The sequence below is a fragment of the Acanthisitta chloris genome, unplaced genomic scaffold (genome assembly GCF_000695815.1).
Source record: "Acanthisitta chloris isolate BGI_N310 unplaced genomic scaffold, ASM69581v1 scaffold6402, whole genome shotgun sequence".
NCBI lineage: Eukaryota > Metazoa > Chordata > Aves > Passeriformes > Acanthisittidae > Acanthisitta > Acanthisitta chloris.
Genome location: NW_008659794.1, coordinates 19,613 through 36,960, shown reverse-complemented (window position 1 = coordinate 36,960; position 17,348 = coordinate 19,613). Strand labels below are relative to the sequence as shown.

At 41.0% G+C, this 17,348-nt stretch overlaps 1 protein-coding gene across 3 annotated transcripts in view; it reads right to left on the bottom strand.

Moving 5' to 3' along the window:
• The window catches only part of ARNTL (aryl hydrocarbon receptor nuclear translocator-like), a 26,517-nt gene extending 9,775 nt beyond the window's left edge, over positions 1-16,742 (bottom strand). The window contains exons 1-11 of one of the 3 annotated variants that reach the window (XM_009069527.1): positions 16,619-16,742; positions 15,811-15,958; positions 12,766-12,786; positions 11,214-11,252; positions 10,846-10,887; positions 9,526-9,683; positions 8,144-8,223; positions 7,039-7,131; positions 5,992-6,109; positions 3,728-3,877; positions 2,268-2,514 (exon numbers count right to left, since the gene is read on the bottom strand). In XM_009069527.1, the coding sequence (XP_009067775.1) occupies positions 2,268-2,514; positions 3,728-3,877; positions 5,992-6,109; positions 7,039-7,131; positions 8,144-8,223; positions 9,526-9,683; positions 10,846-10,887; positions 11,214-11,252; positions 12,766-12,786; positions 15,811-15,950 (1,088 nt within the window). In that variant the 5' untranslated portion in view covers positions 15,951-15,958; positions 16,619-16,742. Of the gene's footprint in view, positions 1-2,267; positions 2,515-3,727; positions 3,878-5,991; positions 6,110-7,038; positions 7,132-8,143; positions 8,224-9,525; positions 9,684-10,845; positions 10,888-11,213; positions 11,253-12,765; positions 12,787-15,810; positions 15,959-16,618 lie in introns of those variants that run through there. The other 2 variants (XM_009069528.1, XM_009069529.1) reach the window with 2 other exon arrangements.
• Between the last annotated feature and the right edge of the window lie 606 nt (positions 16,743-17,348).

Sequence of the window (17,348 nt, the reverse complement as noted above, 5' to 3'; positions counted from 1 at the left end):
GAATACAAGAGTTGTGTGAATTGTTAATGACTGAGAAGCTGTAACAACTTCCTTAGGGTAACTCATGTAACAGAGAACACCAACAGGAAAAATAACAGATGTGGGGGCAGAAGGGAATTGCTGTCACCCTGTCCCTCAGGGATGTGTACACTTGCCTCCAGCCCCTAGAAGACAGCACAACACATACTTCTGAGGATATCTGGGGAGGGACAGGGCACTGCTGCTACCATGGGGCTCAGAACAAGGAGCTCTGAGTTCTGAAGCTCTATGTGATGTCATCTGCATAGGCCAACTTAATTTTACTCTCAAATTCACCATCCAGATAAATTAAAAGTACTGAATAAAGAAGAGGAGAGATGACTCTCTTTAACACTCTGCTCAGCCTAGCCTGCCTTTTTGGCAGTGACTTGTAAAACAGTTCCCTGGCTGTGGTAGCCCAGCTAGTCACTGCCTAATCCATGGCACTGCTTCTCCAGGGACCATGCAACCCACAGGACAACAAGTTAGGGTCACAGGGAGTTTAAGAAATGTTTCTTTCCTGAATTCCTTGAGCAAATGACAAAGGAACAGTGCAAGTCTAGATGAACAAAATAAACCTGTCATGGAAATAAACTGTTTTCCACTTCTACAGTTGCCTAAATATTCTCCAGTGGAAGCCTGGATCATGGGATGCCAACCCCAGGCCTAGAGATGAGGCTTTCCTCTGAAAACATTCCCCTTCAAAGAGCCCTTTGAAGCTGCATGCACAATCCAAGGACTGTAAACAACAGCTGGAAAACAATTAAATAAGAGCATATGTGTTTAAATCCAATGGGTCAACATTTTCCGAGTCTCATTGTTTTAGGAATATTTCAAAACTATCCATTGGGGAATATGTCTGATCTTCTGAAAATTAACCTTGTTTGGCATGACAGAATGGCACTTCCTGAGCAACAGGAAGGCTGTGAATGCTCCCAAAGCTCCCAGAGCAGGCACCAGCTCTAAGCACTGGGATCTTAAAGAGCTTCCTATCAAATGAAAAACAAAAAGACCCAAACAACCCAACCAAACCTCACAAACCCAAAGAACCAAACCAACCCCAAACCAGGAAGATAACATCCAAAAATAAAAAAGGTTCTCCTCACTGCACTCTCAGGACTATCAGCTATATTTCCTCTCAAAGTCCTCTAGAAATCAGCTGACACTCCCCTGAAGCCAATTCCAGCAGGCAGATCTGGGCTTCTCCACATTACAAGCAGCTGAGTCAAAGCCACAGGCAACCTGAAACAGCCTCATCTGGGCAGTCTCAATCACTCCTGACAAGGAAGGGAACCAAGCAAAGCTTCTACAACCAACCCTGCCTAACCTCTCCATTAACATCCTTCGACCTCCTGTTTTTCCCTTGATGATGATGACAGTCATTCTGAAGGAAGACCCAGGTCATGTGTGTCTGCTACTTAAAAACATTCAAGCTGTTCCTTTTGGAAAAGTAGAGAATTGGCCTTTTAGATAATAAACTGATACTTGAAAGTAGATACTACACTGGGCCAAGTTCTCAAACCTTTCCCAAGAAATAAACCTTACAAGAAGTTTTCTTTCTTATCAACACAAGAAGTATTAATTCAACAGAACGTGTCCAGGTAGATAAATAAAGGCACATCCTATCTAAGCCTAACACAGCCTGTGCAATAACTTCACTGTGCAGCACTTGCAAAAGGATCCAAACAACAGAGGTAGTAATTAGGGTCCAGTTTCCAAACAGGACAACATATTCTTCTGAGGATGACACACAGAGAAAAGGGGCAGAAGTGATGCTGGGATTATTCTGTATGTGATGTCATCTGCATAGGCCATCAACTTAATTTTACTCTCAAATTCACCATCCAGACTAATTAAAAGTACTGAATAAAGAAGAGGAGAGTTGACTCTTTAAAACTCTGCTCAGGTAGAGGTAGTAGTTAGGGTCCAGTTTCCAAGCAGGACAACATATTCTTCTGAGGATTACACACATAAGAGCAAAGGGGCAGAAGTGATGCTGGGATTATTCTGCCTAGTAGGCCATTATTTTTGGGAAGCTTTTGAGGTTTTAATTTAATCAGTAATACTGAACAAATGCACAATAATAGCTTTGAGCTCTGCCTCAAAACCCAAAGTAACTCGCGGTCAGATGTAGCCAAAAGGTGATCAGGGCAGTAATTCCTTGTCCCAGTTGTATTACACTGCTGGAAGCTGTCAGGAAGGCAGGTTGGCCAAGGACTCACTGTGGAAGTTGTCCCAGGTGTTCTCACCTCTGGTCCACGAAGACAAACTTGCCGTCGATGGCGTGCCGAGACACGTACTCGGTGGGCTTCACGCGGATCTCGCCGTTGACGGGCTGGGGCACCACGTGGGGATGGAGCCGCCCGATCGCCACGAGGCAGCTCAGATTGCAGCCCTCGTTATCCGGCTCGTTATCCTCGTCCAGGCCCATCTTTGTGGGGGGCCAGCTCTTCAAATAGCCCGTGCTATGGATAGTGCAAAAGCTCTTGCGGTCTGCTGCCAGGAGAAAGCAAAACAAAAAGAAACCAACAAAACCCAAAAAAAGGAGTTAGGTCATGGATAAAGCTCTGGAGAAGTTCAGCTCAGTTCTGTTAATAATGCATCTCCTCTCCTATCCAGGAAATTTGGGATGGTGAGGAGCAGTGTGTAGCCTGCAGAACAGGAGGCTCTGGGGGAACTTACTGTTCTCTCTCTACAACTACCTCAAAGGAAGCTGCAACCAGGTGGGGCTTGGCCTCCTCCTCCAGGCAACTAGTGACAGGACAAGGAGAAATGGCCTCGAGCTGTGCCACAGGAGGTTCAATTGGACATCAGGAAGAATTTCAATGAAAGAGCTGTCAGGCTGCCCAGGGAGGTGGTAGAGTCACCATCTCTGGAACTGTCCAAGAAACAACTGGATGTGGCACTTAGTTGACACAGTGGTGATTGATCAAGGGTTGTATTCGAGGTCTTTTCCAACCTTAATGATTCTGAGATTCTAAGGGATTTTCCAGCACTCCTGTATTAATGCAGCTAATCTGAGGTAATCCAAGAAACAATTTACCTTGGCAGAACCACTGGTTTTGGTTTGCCAGACATAACACACTGAAATTGCCTTTTGTTCTCTTACTTGTTTGTCTTTCCATTTCAACTAACAACCAAATGTATTATCCGAAGTACTCAAAGAAGAAACTTCGAAATTTGGGCTAAATATATACTCCAACATGTCTAGAATAACACCCTGCAGAGGGAAAAACCACTGATAATGTTAGGACCACATATTCCTGGTGTAGAAATGCCATGTTTCCAATACGCAGAATGTACCAAATCCAGAATAATTTATTTTTTAAGTTGGATATCCATCCAAAGATGTCAAACATGGAGAAGAGAAACAGAATGGTAACAGCTCCCCCTTGCTGGAGACACTGGCAAGGTGGTCCCAAGGCTGAATGGGAGCAATTATCAATCCCTCCAGAACTGCTGGCAAAAACTGCCTGCAAGAATTTCCAGAAAGCTGAGCAGAGAATGTGGCTTCATATGCTAATACAGGTGTGTAAGATGTACTAGGAGTGAAACATGAAGAAGTAACAGACTAGATATAGTTCAGAATCTTAATAAGAAATATTGACAGTGTTCAATAAATGTAAAAATTAACCACTGCAAATGAGCAACTGTATAACAACCAAAGCCTGAGAGCCAGTACATTTGGTAAGAAGTGCCTGATTGTTACCTTTCTTCTTTGAACATGTTGAAGGAAAATCCTTGTCTTCTACTTTCACTGAAGGTCTATTGCACTTCATCCTACAAAAGAAGGACCTCCTTGCCCCAGAACACAGTCGTGACGGCCCAGGTGTGATGTCTGTTTTGACAGGGAGTCCAGCTGCAGGCACAGGAATTGTCTTTGTCAGGTGGAAAGGTAACCATACATGTGATCCCACCACACAACCCAACCACACAATGTTTCAGCTTTGCTGGGACTTGCACACAAGTCCTTTTATATCCTTCTTCAGAAGCACATGTCCTATTTTTGAGATTTTCCCATGCAGGACTCAACTGACCATATCAACATTACCATCTGATTACACTTCCTACTGTGCAAGCATTGACACAAGCTTGAGAACACAGGGTTCTAAATGCAAAGACTAGTAGAAGATGGTACAAACCACACACATTCTGTAATAAATGTTGTGATTTCTTTGAACACTAATCAACTGATTCAAAGTAGAGAGATTATTTTTCCATAACCAGAGCAGTATTCCATACACAGTCCCATGATCCTCAGGCTGGCACAACACTCACCCAGAGAGCACACATGCCTGGATAGAGCAGAAGAGCACCAGTGCCACTCCAGGTCCAGCTCAACTGGTGTATTTCAGATTTTTTCACTGGAAAAAGTGCAACAGTGACCCACACAGGGACTGCAAACCTGCAAGACTTCCAGTTATGTCTAAGAAGTCTCTTCAGCCTTGCAGAAGTCAGTTCATATGGACATGCCCTAACAGTAGGTCCTGATCTTTATCATACTGTTGCAGGAGATGCTTAGATTCTTTTCTGGGAAAAGTAACTGGAGAAACATCCAAAACACAACACTCTGGGAGCCAACAGCAGAGTGCTGGTACAAACAGAGCTGAGGAAGACACCTGGCACACATCAGGAGCACAGTGATGCAACTGGAGCTCCAGGGGCAGTGCTCCAAGAGCTGAGGAAGGATTTACATCCCACAGCAACTTTTTCACAGCCTGCTATCCACTCCAACCACTTCTGCATGGGGATATGTTTCATCAAACAGCTGTAAACATGTACAAAAATTTCTCAGGCCCTGTAGGCTTTTCGCATAAGGAGGAAGACAGGAATTCCAATGTTTTGGTGGAAAGTGTGCCTCTCTCACAATTAGAATCGAGTGAGGTGCCCTCAAGGAGGTCAGACTGCCCTGCAGCACATGCACTCTAAACTGCTGTTCCATGGTGAGAGCACAAGCTGTGCATGAGTCACTCGTGCCAACGTAAAAATAAATATGGACACACATACAAGTACTCTTCAAGAATATGAGTGCTTGAAATTCGACCAATCAAGTCTATCATAGCAGATAGGAAGACAGTAATCCATAGTATTTATTTTTGCCCTCGCTTTGTCAGAGGCATACAAAAAAACCCACGGAGGCAGCACTGGATACACACTTTAACAACTGATGAAACCAGGAGCCAGAAAAAAACTTCAGCTGATCCAGCTGAAGCCTCCAGGCTTCCTGCCCTGGAATGATCTCTCTCAGCTTCAGTTTCTGAAGCTGAGCTGGTGGCTTCTATGAGATGAGATCCTAGAGATTTCTGCTCCCGACATACATGAGACTTAACGACCTGGAAATCTGCAGTTGTCAGATATCACCTCCTGCTTCAGCAGTGTGGACTCCTGTGAGGAGAGGGAATCCAACACCCACTCTCCTCCAAAGCAGCAGAGACACAGAATGACTTTAAAATACCAGAGTGGAACAGAGCTAAGAGACATAGTGGGAAATGATTGCAAGGACTAGGATAAAACCTCATAGGAGAAGGGTTGGATCATTGATAGAAGTGGCATTCTGACCACAGAAAACGATGGATTAGAACAAATGCTTCATGTGTTTTAATGGATAAAGTTAAACCTTTGATGCCTGGAAAAGAGAGGATACCTCACAAGTGAAGCCAGTTCAAGTAATGCATCTCTACTACAGTGCATGCCAAACCCAACAGCTTCTGCATTCAGGTATTTGTTTCATACTTACTTATTTTTCCTTTTGTTCTGTTTGGTTCTCCCTGTCTTTAAGCTAAAACTTCCTTGGCATGAGCCCAACCCAGACAGCACCCACCACCCCCTGTACACTTTGGACATGAGAGACACTCAGCAGCAGTGAATGTGGCTGTCTGACATTGTTCCTCCAAACACTTTGGACATGAGAGACACTCAGCAATAGTGAATGTGGCTGTATGACATTGTTCCTCCACAGGTGCCAACACTTACTTTTTGCATCTATGAGCCTTTCTCGTGGCGCAGTGTCAGAAGAAGAGAGCTGCTCCTTCACTTTGGCAATGTCTTTAGGATGGAGATAATCAAATAAACTTTGACCAATCAAATCATTCTGTAGAGATTGAATATTTAGTCAAAAAGTAAAATAATGGTTCAGTATATCTTCTCAGTTTTAGCATCCAATATGAACTATCCTTTTACATACAGGTCTAACCCAGGAACATCCAAGATTCAGCCTCATTGCAGGGCTTGGACCAGATGACCTTTAAAGGTCCAAATCAGCCTATTCCATGATTGATGGAACATATGTTTCCTCTGACTACATTACACAGCCATTTATGTCATCATTTAGTAAGAGTTTTGCAGCCACCACCAGCAAATATTCTGGTTCCTCCTCTGTCTCACTTCATATACCACATGTTTCAAGGAAAAAACTGTAATTGCAAATCTTCTCTTTCAATATTTACATATGATTAGGTGCTCAGTATATACCTAACTAAAGGCTGGATGAAGAAAAAACTTTCGAAGCTAATATAGGTTTAAATTTGGTAAGGAGTGCAGATGGCAGAAACAATAAAGATTATTATTTACATAATACATGCCTCAAGTTATACCTTATGTTGTGCATATATTAAAAACCTGGCTTTGGTATAGTTGCTTCCCAGTTCCCAACAGTAACTGTGCCAGCAAAATCAGGACAGACAAAGGAAAACTAAGTTAAAAAATCCATGTGAAGAACCCCAGACTGATTTGTCAGTATTTGCTTGCACTCCCAGTTAGATAACACTTCTGCAAGCCTGAGGGTAAATTCTTGATCAGAATGCATCAATTAGTGAAGTAAATTTAGTTCCTTTTCACCTCCTTAGTTTGAATGGAAACCAGAAACAACCAGCTCTAATGACATGGCAGAGAAAAGCTCTCTCCTTTCCACCCCTCAGCTTTCCAGACAGACTAGTCCCAGAACTACCCCCCATGTAAATGCATAACCTAAAAAAGGCTTCCTCTTCAGACCTAACATTACTTAAAACGAAAAAGAATTACCTGACTGTAGTTGAGGATCTTGAAGACAGATTCTGAAACAAACAGTATCTTCCCTCTGTCACAGCCCACAACAAAAAGAAATCCATCTGCTGCCTAATTAGAAAAAGAAACCCAACTAAAATACTAAGTTATACATCCTTATTGCATCATTATAACCTTTCAAAACACTTTGGGTACAGTAGGATTTCTACACTAGGAGACCTGCCTTAACATTTAGAGATTATAGAGTAAACAGGCAAAATGTGAAATTACAATCAAGTGGGTTTTTTTTGCATCTGCAAACATTTTTGGCATCATTCTGGGCATTGTGCCCAGAATGTAAAGTCATTTGTATGGGAAGAAAGAACCCATGCCTTGCCCAATGAGATTATGATTGTTTAATAATGCCTTCAGACTAAAATATTATTTTAATTGTATTTATTGTTCCTCTTTTAGAAACCAAACATAACCCGGATATTTATTTCTGTGCCTGCAGGCAACTAATTCCCATTTCAAAAGTACTTTTTCAGCCACATACAAGCATGCAGGAATAGGCCCCAATTTTATAGCTTTACAGTCACAATGTTGCAGAAATTCCATTTTGCATCTGGTGCAGATCTGGACACTGCAGTGCTTCATCAATTACACAAGCTACTAGAAGAGCTGGACTACTGACAAATGAGATATACTCTCCACTCTATAAAAGAAGTATACAGCAAGCAGCCAAACATACTAAGTCATGTTACATCAGTGACCTCAAAAAAAGGTGTTCGTTGTACCATTGTACGCTGAAAATCATGTCAAGGTAGCCCATGGCAAAAGTCTGCAAGAAAACAATTTATGTAATTTTGGTGCAGTCCATGAAATAACTGAAGAGCCTGATGGTAACCATCAAAACATCAGTCTCCTCAGATCTCCCTCTTAAACCTTTCTGCTTCAGTTAAGAAATGCTAGTCACCATCACACGCAGTGATTTAGGAAGCAATCTTGCAGATTTCTAAATCATCCTCCACAATCAAAAAGCATTTTTTATGCTGAGACACAAGGCAGAAAAACAACGGTGTTGTACTCTGGGAGAGTTATATTCACAGCCATTAATACCTCTTAATTAAAAGTCGAAACATACCCTGAGAATAAGATGTTTTAATTCATCATCTGATAGAAAAGCAGGTTTGTAGTTTGCTTCTGTGTATGGGTTTGTAGCACCTAGAGAAAAGAGACAAACAATCCCCACGTCACCACCTTCACAACACACTTAAATGAGCAATTTTCCTTTGGCTCCTTCTTAGACTTGTTCACTGCAGATGTTCTCCAAAATGAAAATTACTTTAGGTTTTGTTTTACTATCAACATGAGCTCTGTTGGCATTAACCTACAAAAGGATGAAGCTTGCTAAAATACAAGTACTGCATTATAGAGCAATGCAAATTAAATGCCTTTGGAGGTATAAAAGTAAATGCTGCCCTTGATTTATGGTCCAGTCTCGGAATTAGAAAGTCAAAATAAGAGATTAAAGAATAAAAACATCCAAACTGTTTCTTCTCCTTACAGCTTAGGAGAACGTGACAAGCTCACGTAAACAAATTGTCACTTAGGAACTTACAAATCAATTGTCTCATTTCATGCCAAAGAGAGAAAACAGCATTCCAATGTCATCATCTCACCACACCAACACCCCAAAATTGGCAACAAATGAGACAACTATTCATTAAAGAGCAATTCTTCTATTCTCTTCAGAAATATTAAACCTTTCAAAAAACACTAGGCCCAATATGACTGGAAAACTTCAATTCTCCTAGGAATGAGAACAGTGGCTCTTTTTCTGACATTAGCTGCAGCATTCTCTCTTCTCAGTTGTATTTCTTGAAGGCTTAGCTTTTATCATGATGGCTAATTTTACCCAGCATTGACTGACTCTCACATGAAGCTTCAGGACACAAATTTGCAACACCCCCAACTCTTCCAAACCTGTGTGATTCCCCTCGGGTGCTTGCAACAGAAACTGCTCAAAACGACTAAACTGGAATTTTCCAAGTATTCTCCATCTTTTCACACAGAGGTATGGACACAAAACCTTACAAGTCCTGTAGGAATACTACTTTCACCTAAAACCTAATCTCTCTAGCTAACAAGTTTTGCACATTGCCTGCTGAAGAGCACTGCTCAGTGCTACACCAGAATCAACTGTGCACAGCCCCTTAGGCCTCAGCTGCCTCACTGCTGTGGGACCTAGTGATGGTGATCAACAGGTCAGATGAGGGACAATTATTCTTTTCTCATCCCCAAGCTTCCCAGTCAGATCAGGATATTTATTGGACCACAAACTAGTAAGCTATAAACGAACACTCAGCATCATATGCTAAGAAAAGAGGAGAAGTCCTCCCGAAATATATCAACTTACTCCTTTTTGGCAAAAGGGAACGAAAGGGAGAGAAAAAGTACAGCTTTGTGGAAATACCACTTTGGATTCTGAGGTGTGTGTGTCCCCTCCACATCCAACTAACTTACCACGTAGTGTTTTCATGTGCTGGACAGCCATTCTCAGCACAGTGAGCTTATCCAGCTTCCGAGACATCGCGTTGCACGTTGGTACCAGCGACGCCAGTTCGTCTATAAAACTGTTCATTTTATCTCTACGCCTCTTTTCAATCTGACTGTGAGCCTCCCTGAACAGGTGGGGTGGGGAAGAAGAAACAGAAAAACATGAGAAAATAAGCATATTTAAAAATGCCCAAATCTAGTGTAACAAACCCACAAAAGTTACTTTCTTCTGGTAATGAAGTTACTCTTCTACCCTTGTGAAAAGGATATCCACATAGAGAATTCTTCAGACATTTAATGACTATTATTTGGGTAAGTAACAGTTCTAAGCAATGGGCAAAGCTGCAGCACATGGTGCTAATTCACCAGAAAACACATGCAATGTTGGCCATGCAGTGAATCCTCAGTTCTGGAACAATCCACTGGAGAATACAAAATGATCTAGAGAAAACTACTGCTGTACATCACTTCTGCTGTCAGCTCAGACACTGAAACATGGCTGGAATCATAACGGTCACTCATAAGTGAATTCCAGTGTACATAAATATTGAACAGAGCGTTTTTAGGTTGGATGTTTTGAAAGAATTGATCACCCAAAGGGCTGTCAAGCCCTGGAACAGGCTGCCCAGGGCAGCGTTGGAGCCACCACCCCTGGATGTGCAGGAGTGGTGCTTAGTGACATGGTTTAGTGGGACTTGGCAGAGTTAGGTTAATGGTGAGACTCAATGATCTCAAAGGTCTTTTCCAGCCTACAGGATTTGTTCTAAGTTCAATTCAATCAAACCTTTGCAATCAGTGCACTATACAAATGTATTCAGCATTTAAAACTACATTTTGCTGTGGCAGTCTAAGCCATCCTATAGCTTTTTACTTCAAGTGTTTGATATACCTCTGGACTAAACTCTTCCTAGTCTGGAAAATGAATTATAAACACTAAATAATGGAAGTTTTGGGTTATATTTTCCTATATTAAGAGTCACTGCTAGCACTTTTACAACCCACAATTGAGTATGAAAGAGGCAAGATGAAGAATATGACATTGTTAGAAACATACAGGCTTCAAATCAACATGAATGAAGTGACTGAAACCAACTTTCCTACCAAATTAGTATTTTCACAAAACTTTATGCAAATTTAATGAAAAATGTTAACAGTGCAAAGATGTGGGAAAACAAGGGAGGGTCAAAGTTAGAAAAAAAATTTCAGGAGAAGAAACACATGCAAATAACTCATATATGGCAAAAAGCAAGAGAGAATTCTTCTCAATATACTTGTTTCAAGCATTACCTTGCATTTTTTATTCTGCCTTGCTGGTCTGTATACTCCAATCTGTTGAGAAAGGATAGCAGAGTGTTGAAATCACTACACTCAACTCTATTAATGCATCTTACATACCTACAGAGCCTCATTAAAATCAGTTTTTTACAATTTGAGTATTTATTTCACCTTTCTACAGATCAGTATTTATAGCATTGTGCCTCAAGGTTTGGGATTTTGTTGCTTGTCTCTTTGCATTCTTCGACAATCTTACACCTTTATCCCAGCAAAGAGATGATTTGGGACACAGGACCACAGTGATTGAAAACAGGTATGTACAGACAGGATCCTGTGTGAGTGTTGTGGAACTGACACTGCACTGACTGTATCAACAGTACCTGCCATGTTGGTCATCTTTATCTGTATCCATACCTTCCCTGCAGAAACAGAACAAAGCAACACATCACAAATTAAGCAGGATTAGTAGAAACTATCACAAAATCAGAATCAAGTGTTCCTGTCACCTTTAAACCATCGATACAGAAATAAGAATCTGACTGACAGCCTGCAAGGACTAAAGAAGCTCTGTGGTTTTTGTCATATTCAAACGTTTTCTTAAATTAGTTGTGTCTCCTTCGGAACTAACTAAATGGCACAGTGTGATGTGTTTGGCAGTAAAACATGCTGCAGTTCAAAGATATCATCTGTTATAAAAATGTTTTTCAGTTAACGAGAGGAGAAAAAATAAAAAGGATTTAAAGCAGTTCTTTCCCAAGCCTTCATGAGCAATAGGCCTACCACCCAGAGGCAGTTACCAAAGTGCCTAGCATAAAATGCACAAATTGCTCTCAAATCCCCTGGGCAGATGCCTGTCCATGTGTTCTACAGCTCAGTCTGCCTGGTGGTAGTTGAAGTGTGAGGCCACACCTTGAATCCTGTGCTCAGCTCTGGGCCCCTGAGTTCAGGAGGGACATGGAGGGGCTGGAGCAGGTCCAGAGAAGAGCAACGAGGCTGGTGAAGGGACTGGAGCACAAGTGCCATGAGGAGAGGCTGAGGGAGCTGGGGGTGTTCAGCCTGGAGAAGAGAAGGCTCAGGGGAGACCTTAGCACCCTCTGCAACTCCCTGACAGGAGGTTGGAGTCAGGTGGGGGTTGGTCTCTTCTCCCAGGTAACCAGCAGCAGGACAAGAGGGCACAGACTCAAGCTCTGCCAGGGGAGGGTTAGGTTGGATATTAGGAAGAGATTTTTTCCAGAGAGAGTGCTCAGGCATTGGAATGTGCTGCCCAGGGAGGTGGTGGATTCACCATCCCTGGAGGTTTTCAAGCTGAGACTGATGTGGCACTTAGCGCCATGGGCTAGTGACCACGGTAGGGTTGGACTGGATGATCTTGGAGGACTTTTCCAATCTGATTGATTCTGTGGTTCTATGATATTGGGGGAGAAGATGGTAATACTGTAGACCAGCAAACCACTGCAGATGGCCAAATGCATGGGCAGAACAAGAGTGTGCATGAAACTAAGCAGGCACACTAAATTTACACAACTTTCTACAAAGATTCATGGCTTGCTTTTGTTTCAACATGAAGAAAAAAAGTTACACAGGAGGCATGAAGAACAGAAAAGGAATAGAAAGGATCCCCCTTATTACAGTTAATATTGTAACCGTATGTACAAAAATAAGCAGAAGGCAAGAGCCTAAGTTCTCATAGCTCTATTTGGTAAAAAACATTGAATGCCTCTGACTCATGTCTTTTGTTAGACAAAATCATTAGGAAGAGAATGTTTTCATTTCTATAATCTGTACAAGTGTGCTTAAGTGGACTCTCTTAAGCCTGGCTTATTCTGGTTTAATTTCTACCTGTGAATTTGAAGTAAAAGGAAGCAAAAGGCAACGAGAAAACACTGCTCATCTTTTTCAAGTGAAACCAATTACTGAAATATTTATACTTACTCAAAAGGAAAGCCATCGAGTCTGAAAAGAAAGAAAAATAAAGTACACCATATATAGGAAATAAAGAGTAATGTATTGCATTTTCTGCTGCAGGTAATTTATATTCTGTTTGCAATGAAGAGCACAATGAAAACAGGACAATAGCAGTGAGTGTGTTCTAAAGAAATGAGCTGGGTCAAATTAATCTACTTTCCGAAAGAATAATGCTGCTTTTTAAGAAAAGATAGCATAGTTCATTACACCTCATGTGAAAAACTAGGGAAATAACTAGCGTAAAGTGTTATGCAAATCACTGAGATTGTTTCATCTTCAGAAAGGAAAGATCTGTGCTTTGTGCATGTTGTCCTTGTGGTTAGATAAATGAGATTTCAGAGAACTCTAAGGTCAGAAATCAAAAACAAAAAGGAAGTACCCTAACTTTCTCAGGTTTTGATTCTTGCCCAGCAGGACAGATGCATATTTTGCATCAGTACTAAAGTCCTAAGCCTGAACTTTATACACAATTTATCATAAGGAAATTAGAATTCCTACATGCAAGCTAACTGCTGGCATCACTTCAAGACTGTAAAGTGATCTGAAATACCACTGAGCTTTAACATGATAAGAGGCTATGTTTTATAAAAGCCTTGCAAAAAAAAAATCTTCTTGTATCAGCTATTAACATACCAGTTGTTCCTGTTCAACACTGGACATTAAGCCTCCTCAAAAATAAACATGGTAGTCATGCATGTATTATTCATGGCACTCTCAAAACAATTATCTTTGTGAGTAGTTTTAAAAAAGAAGTTTGAATAATGCTAGATGTTTTCTTGGCCTCTCAATCTGCACACTTGAGCTCCTGTCTCAGCCACTGGCTCAAAGCACTGCTGATGCTCAAAATGAACTAGCACTTGTAATACCACCTTTAGCTCCAGGATGCTTGATGTGACAAAATTCATCTGAGCCTTAAAAAACTGCAGAAAGCAAAGTCTAAAAGATGTACAAGCTAAATTACAAATACATTAGGATAGTTCGTTTCCTTATCAGATTTTATTTCAATTGAAAACAATACTCCCAAGAAAAGAAATTAAGTGTTTATAGACCTGTGCATGAAGCCTTGGATTGCAGCACTTGACTAAAACAGATCAGCCTTTGCTGAAGTGACAGCAATAGGTTGGACAGGGATTTTTCTGAAGGACTTGAAGGAGAAAGAACTAAAAGAAGCTGGTGCAGAGAGCTAAAAATGCAGCTGATCAATGTGCCTGCTCGTCCTTGAGAGGTGAACAAAGAACCACACCAAAACAGTCAGGTTTTGCCTTTCTTCCTCCCTGACTTCACTGGTAAATGAAGCATAAAACTGGACACACGATTTATGCAACTTTATGTAAAAAATTCTGTAATTTCCACAAAAAATATATTGGTAACAGGCAGCAGAAGTTGAACAGTAGCATTTCTGAACGTTTACCTATAAATACATATATATATATATGTAAGGAGGGCAGAAGTTGAACAGTAGCATTTCTGAACATTTACCTATAAATACATATATCTATATATGTAAGGAGGGAATCAAGGCAGTCTACCTTAAGTTCTATTTTAAAAGAGGAACATTTACTAGCCACCATTTCCTTTGCAACACAACATGAACTGTGGTATGACTACAGCTGTTGTAAACTTATTTTACTAGGGATTAAAGGAAACAGTGTTTTCACACATTTAAAAAAAATGCACACAAAACCTAGAGGGCAGAATTATAACTTACAAGAGCAAGCTGTCTTTTGGAAAAGAGGACTTGAGCAATGCTTCCTACCCAGAAGAATAAAGATGGAGAAATCCTTTCTAGAGAAGAGGAAGTTGGTGAGATTGAGGCTGTTCATTGAATTTTGTAGTAGTCAATTCAGCTAGAGGGACTCGTACTTTTCAGGAAGACTCAAGGCATTTTAGAGAAGGCAAGTATGTAGTATGTTTGTGGTCTTTAAAAAGGACTGCAAGTTTTGTACAGAACTTCTCCTATGCACAGGGAATCTAATCTGTGTCATGCTCAGCATGGAGTAAAAATTCTACCCCTCCCTGCCAACAATCCAAAGCCCATACTGATAAAATTTGTGCTAAATCACATAAAAATGGACTGTGTGGCTGCATGAACAGTGGATGTGTCCCATTCACCTGTAACCCTGCAGCTACACTGTGTAAAGTTACTCCAAGTGACTGTGCAAACCTCATCTGTATTGCAAGACTTAGGTTGGTCTTGGTGTACTTGGTGCAGGAGACATCACACATTTGGACAACTGGCAAACTTTACTCTGACTTTCCATATTCCAAGGCAGAACTGATGGAATTTCTTTCTATTTGAAATACAGGCCCCAAGAGAGAAGCTCTGGCTTGGAGAGTGCTTCTGAGCCCTGTTACTAGCAAGAGAAGCAGCTTTCTTGAAACAAAGTCATGTTCTACCACTGATTCAGAAGAAATCAAGTTTGTATTTTGTCAGGATTAGCAGTCTACAGTTGAGAACCAATATGAGATTAAACCAGTTGATTAAATGAAAGGCAGCTCTAATGCCTCAAACCAGAGAGTATTCAGATTCGTATTCAAACTGAGACCAAAATAGTTTGATCAGGCAGAGGTTGGCAGCACACTGATAGGAAGTGACTAAACAGGCAAAAAATAGGTGAAGAAACAGAACTATTCCTAGTTTTGCTTCTGCTTTTCAATAAATTATCTTCCCCCTCTGCTCGTCAGACATTCTATTTCCTATGTAAATGGTCAATACAATCACAGGGGATTCACACTGTACTAACTGCATCCCCCCACCAGCCAGAAGTTTTCCTCCTCAGCCTTACCCCATCTGATAAGGCCTCAACTGCAGCTGCACTGAGATAGCAGCTTTACTTTGACTAATAATGAACTTTCCTCTTAGTGCATAGTAGCTTTTTCCTTTTCCTTTAAGACAGGTTGTCAAGAACAGGTTATTTAAAAACTGCTATAAATATTTCTCTCGTCTCCCCCACTGTATTATTGTGTTACCACATCTCTTTACAGTGCTAAACCAAGAGAAATCCAACTTACTGATAATCAGTAGAGCTTCCCTTTCTTTTCCTATTACAATCCATTCCTGAAGTGCTAAGGGAACTGGAGATCAAGTCGGCAGGATCTGGTGACATAAAGTCACTAATTGTAGAAGATATGTCCATCCTTTGGTCTGCCATTGGACTGTCTAACATTAGGGAAGAAAAACAAACAACAAACCCACCAAACAAAAAACCACTGCATTAGTATTAGCAGAAACTTGCATATTTTTATCCAGAAAAAAGTTATCTCAAACTTAGCATTCTTAAAAACTACAAAAATCAGAGTTTCTATTATTTCCTTTTGCAGATAAATAGGTAATTGCTTCTTTTCTAGTTGTACTGAATACTGCACACAGACCATGACCATTCTCAAAACACAACACAATTGTTTTTAAAGATTTGTCATGTGATGTGTAACTACATAAGGATTACTCTCATGGACAGCCAACTGCTTCAACCTAAAGGAAATATTGCTGACTGGCAGCACTGGTTTTAGTGTGTCTCTCCATTTGAAGATCATATTATCAATCTTCAAAGGCTTTCAAGTTCTAATTCCATTGAATTTCATAGAACAGAATTCAGAAGACTTCCATAAATACCTCCACCACAGCAGACCCCACAAATAAGAAATTAACAACCCAATGACGGTCTAAGAAATCTAGCTGACAGTGCAAACAAATCTAATTGGCTTTTTCATTCAAAACAAACTTTTATACACTCTAGACTGCAAGTAATTATATTACTGGAAGAAACTCTGGGAAATGTTCATTCCTAATTAGCATCAGCTATGGAACAAAAGTTTTTACCTGAAGGCCTGTCTTGGAAGCCTAGATCCACTTGGGTGAAGATGCTGATGCTCAGCCCAAAGCAGCCAATCACCTTAGAACTCTTCCATGCCTCATATTCTGTTGGTCAAAAACTTTCAAAAACCTGAATGGGAAGAAAACCAGCAAGGTTAAAAAACACCTTCAAGACAAGCTTTGTTTAGGACAACTTTTTTAGACACAGTTGACAAGAGCAATAGATGTTTCACATTCATAGATCAAAGCACCAAGCTTTGGAACAGAAGGAATCTCTTCAGCAACACTTCCTTTAGGGCCCTGCTTATTACTCTTTGGTCTTTGCATAAACCCCTTTGGCTCATAATCAGTGACCACAATCAGGAATACATTTGTTGTCAGATCCTGCCAGAATGAGTTAAACTGCTGTCACAGCTCACCAGACAGACCTGCCCCTTCACTCCTGACTGCCTTACTTTTAAGGTGGCCACAGCAGTGAGACAGAAGGGGTTAATCACTGTTCTACTCTGCAGACCTGGAGTTTTATATAAAATCCACAGCTCATACTTCGACTCAAGTCCTCCAATTTCTCCCAGCTATACTATAAATGTAGTGGCTGGTCTGCAGGTGGATGTCCTTCCCTTCCAGACTGTTGCCACAAAACAGGTCACAGAAACACAGAAAAATCAGAGCTGGAAGGGACCCATGAGGATCATCTAGTCCAACTCTTGGCCCTGCACAGCACATCCCCAACAAT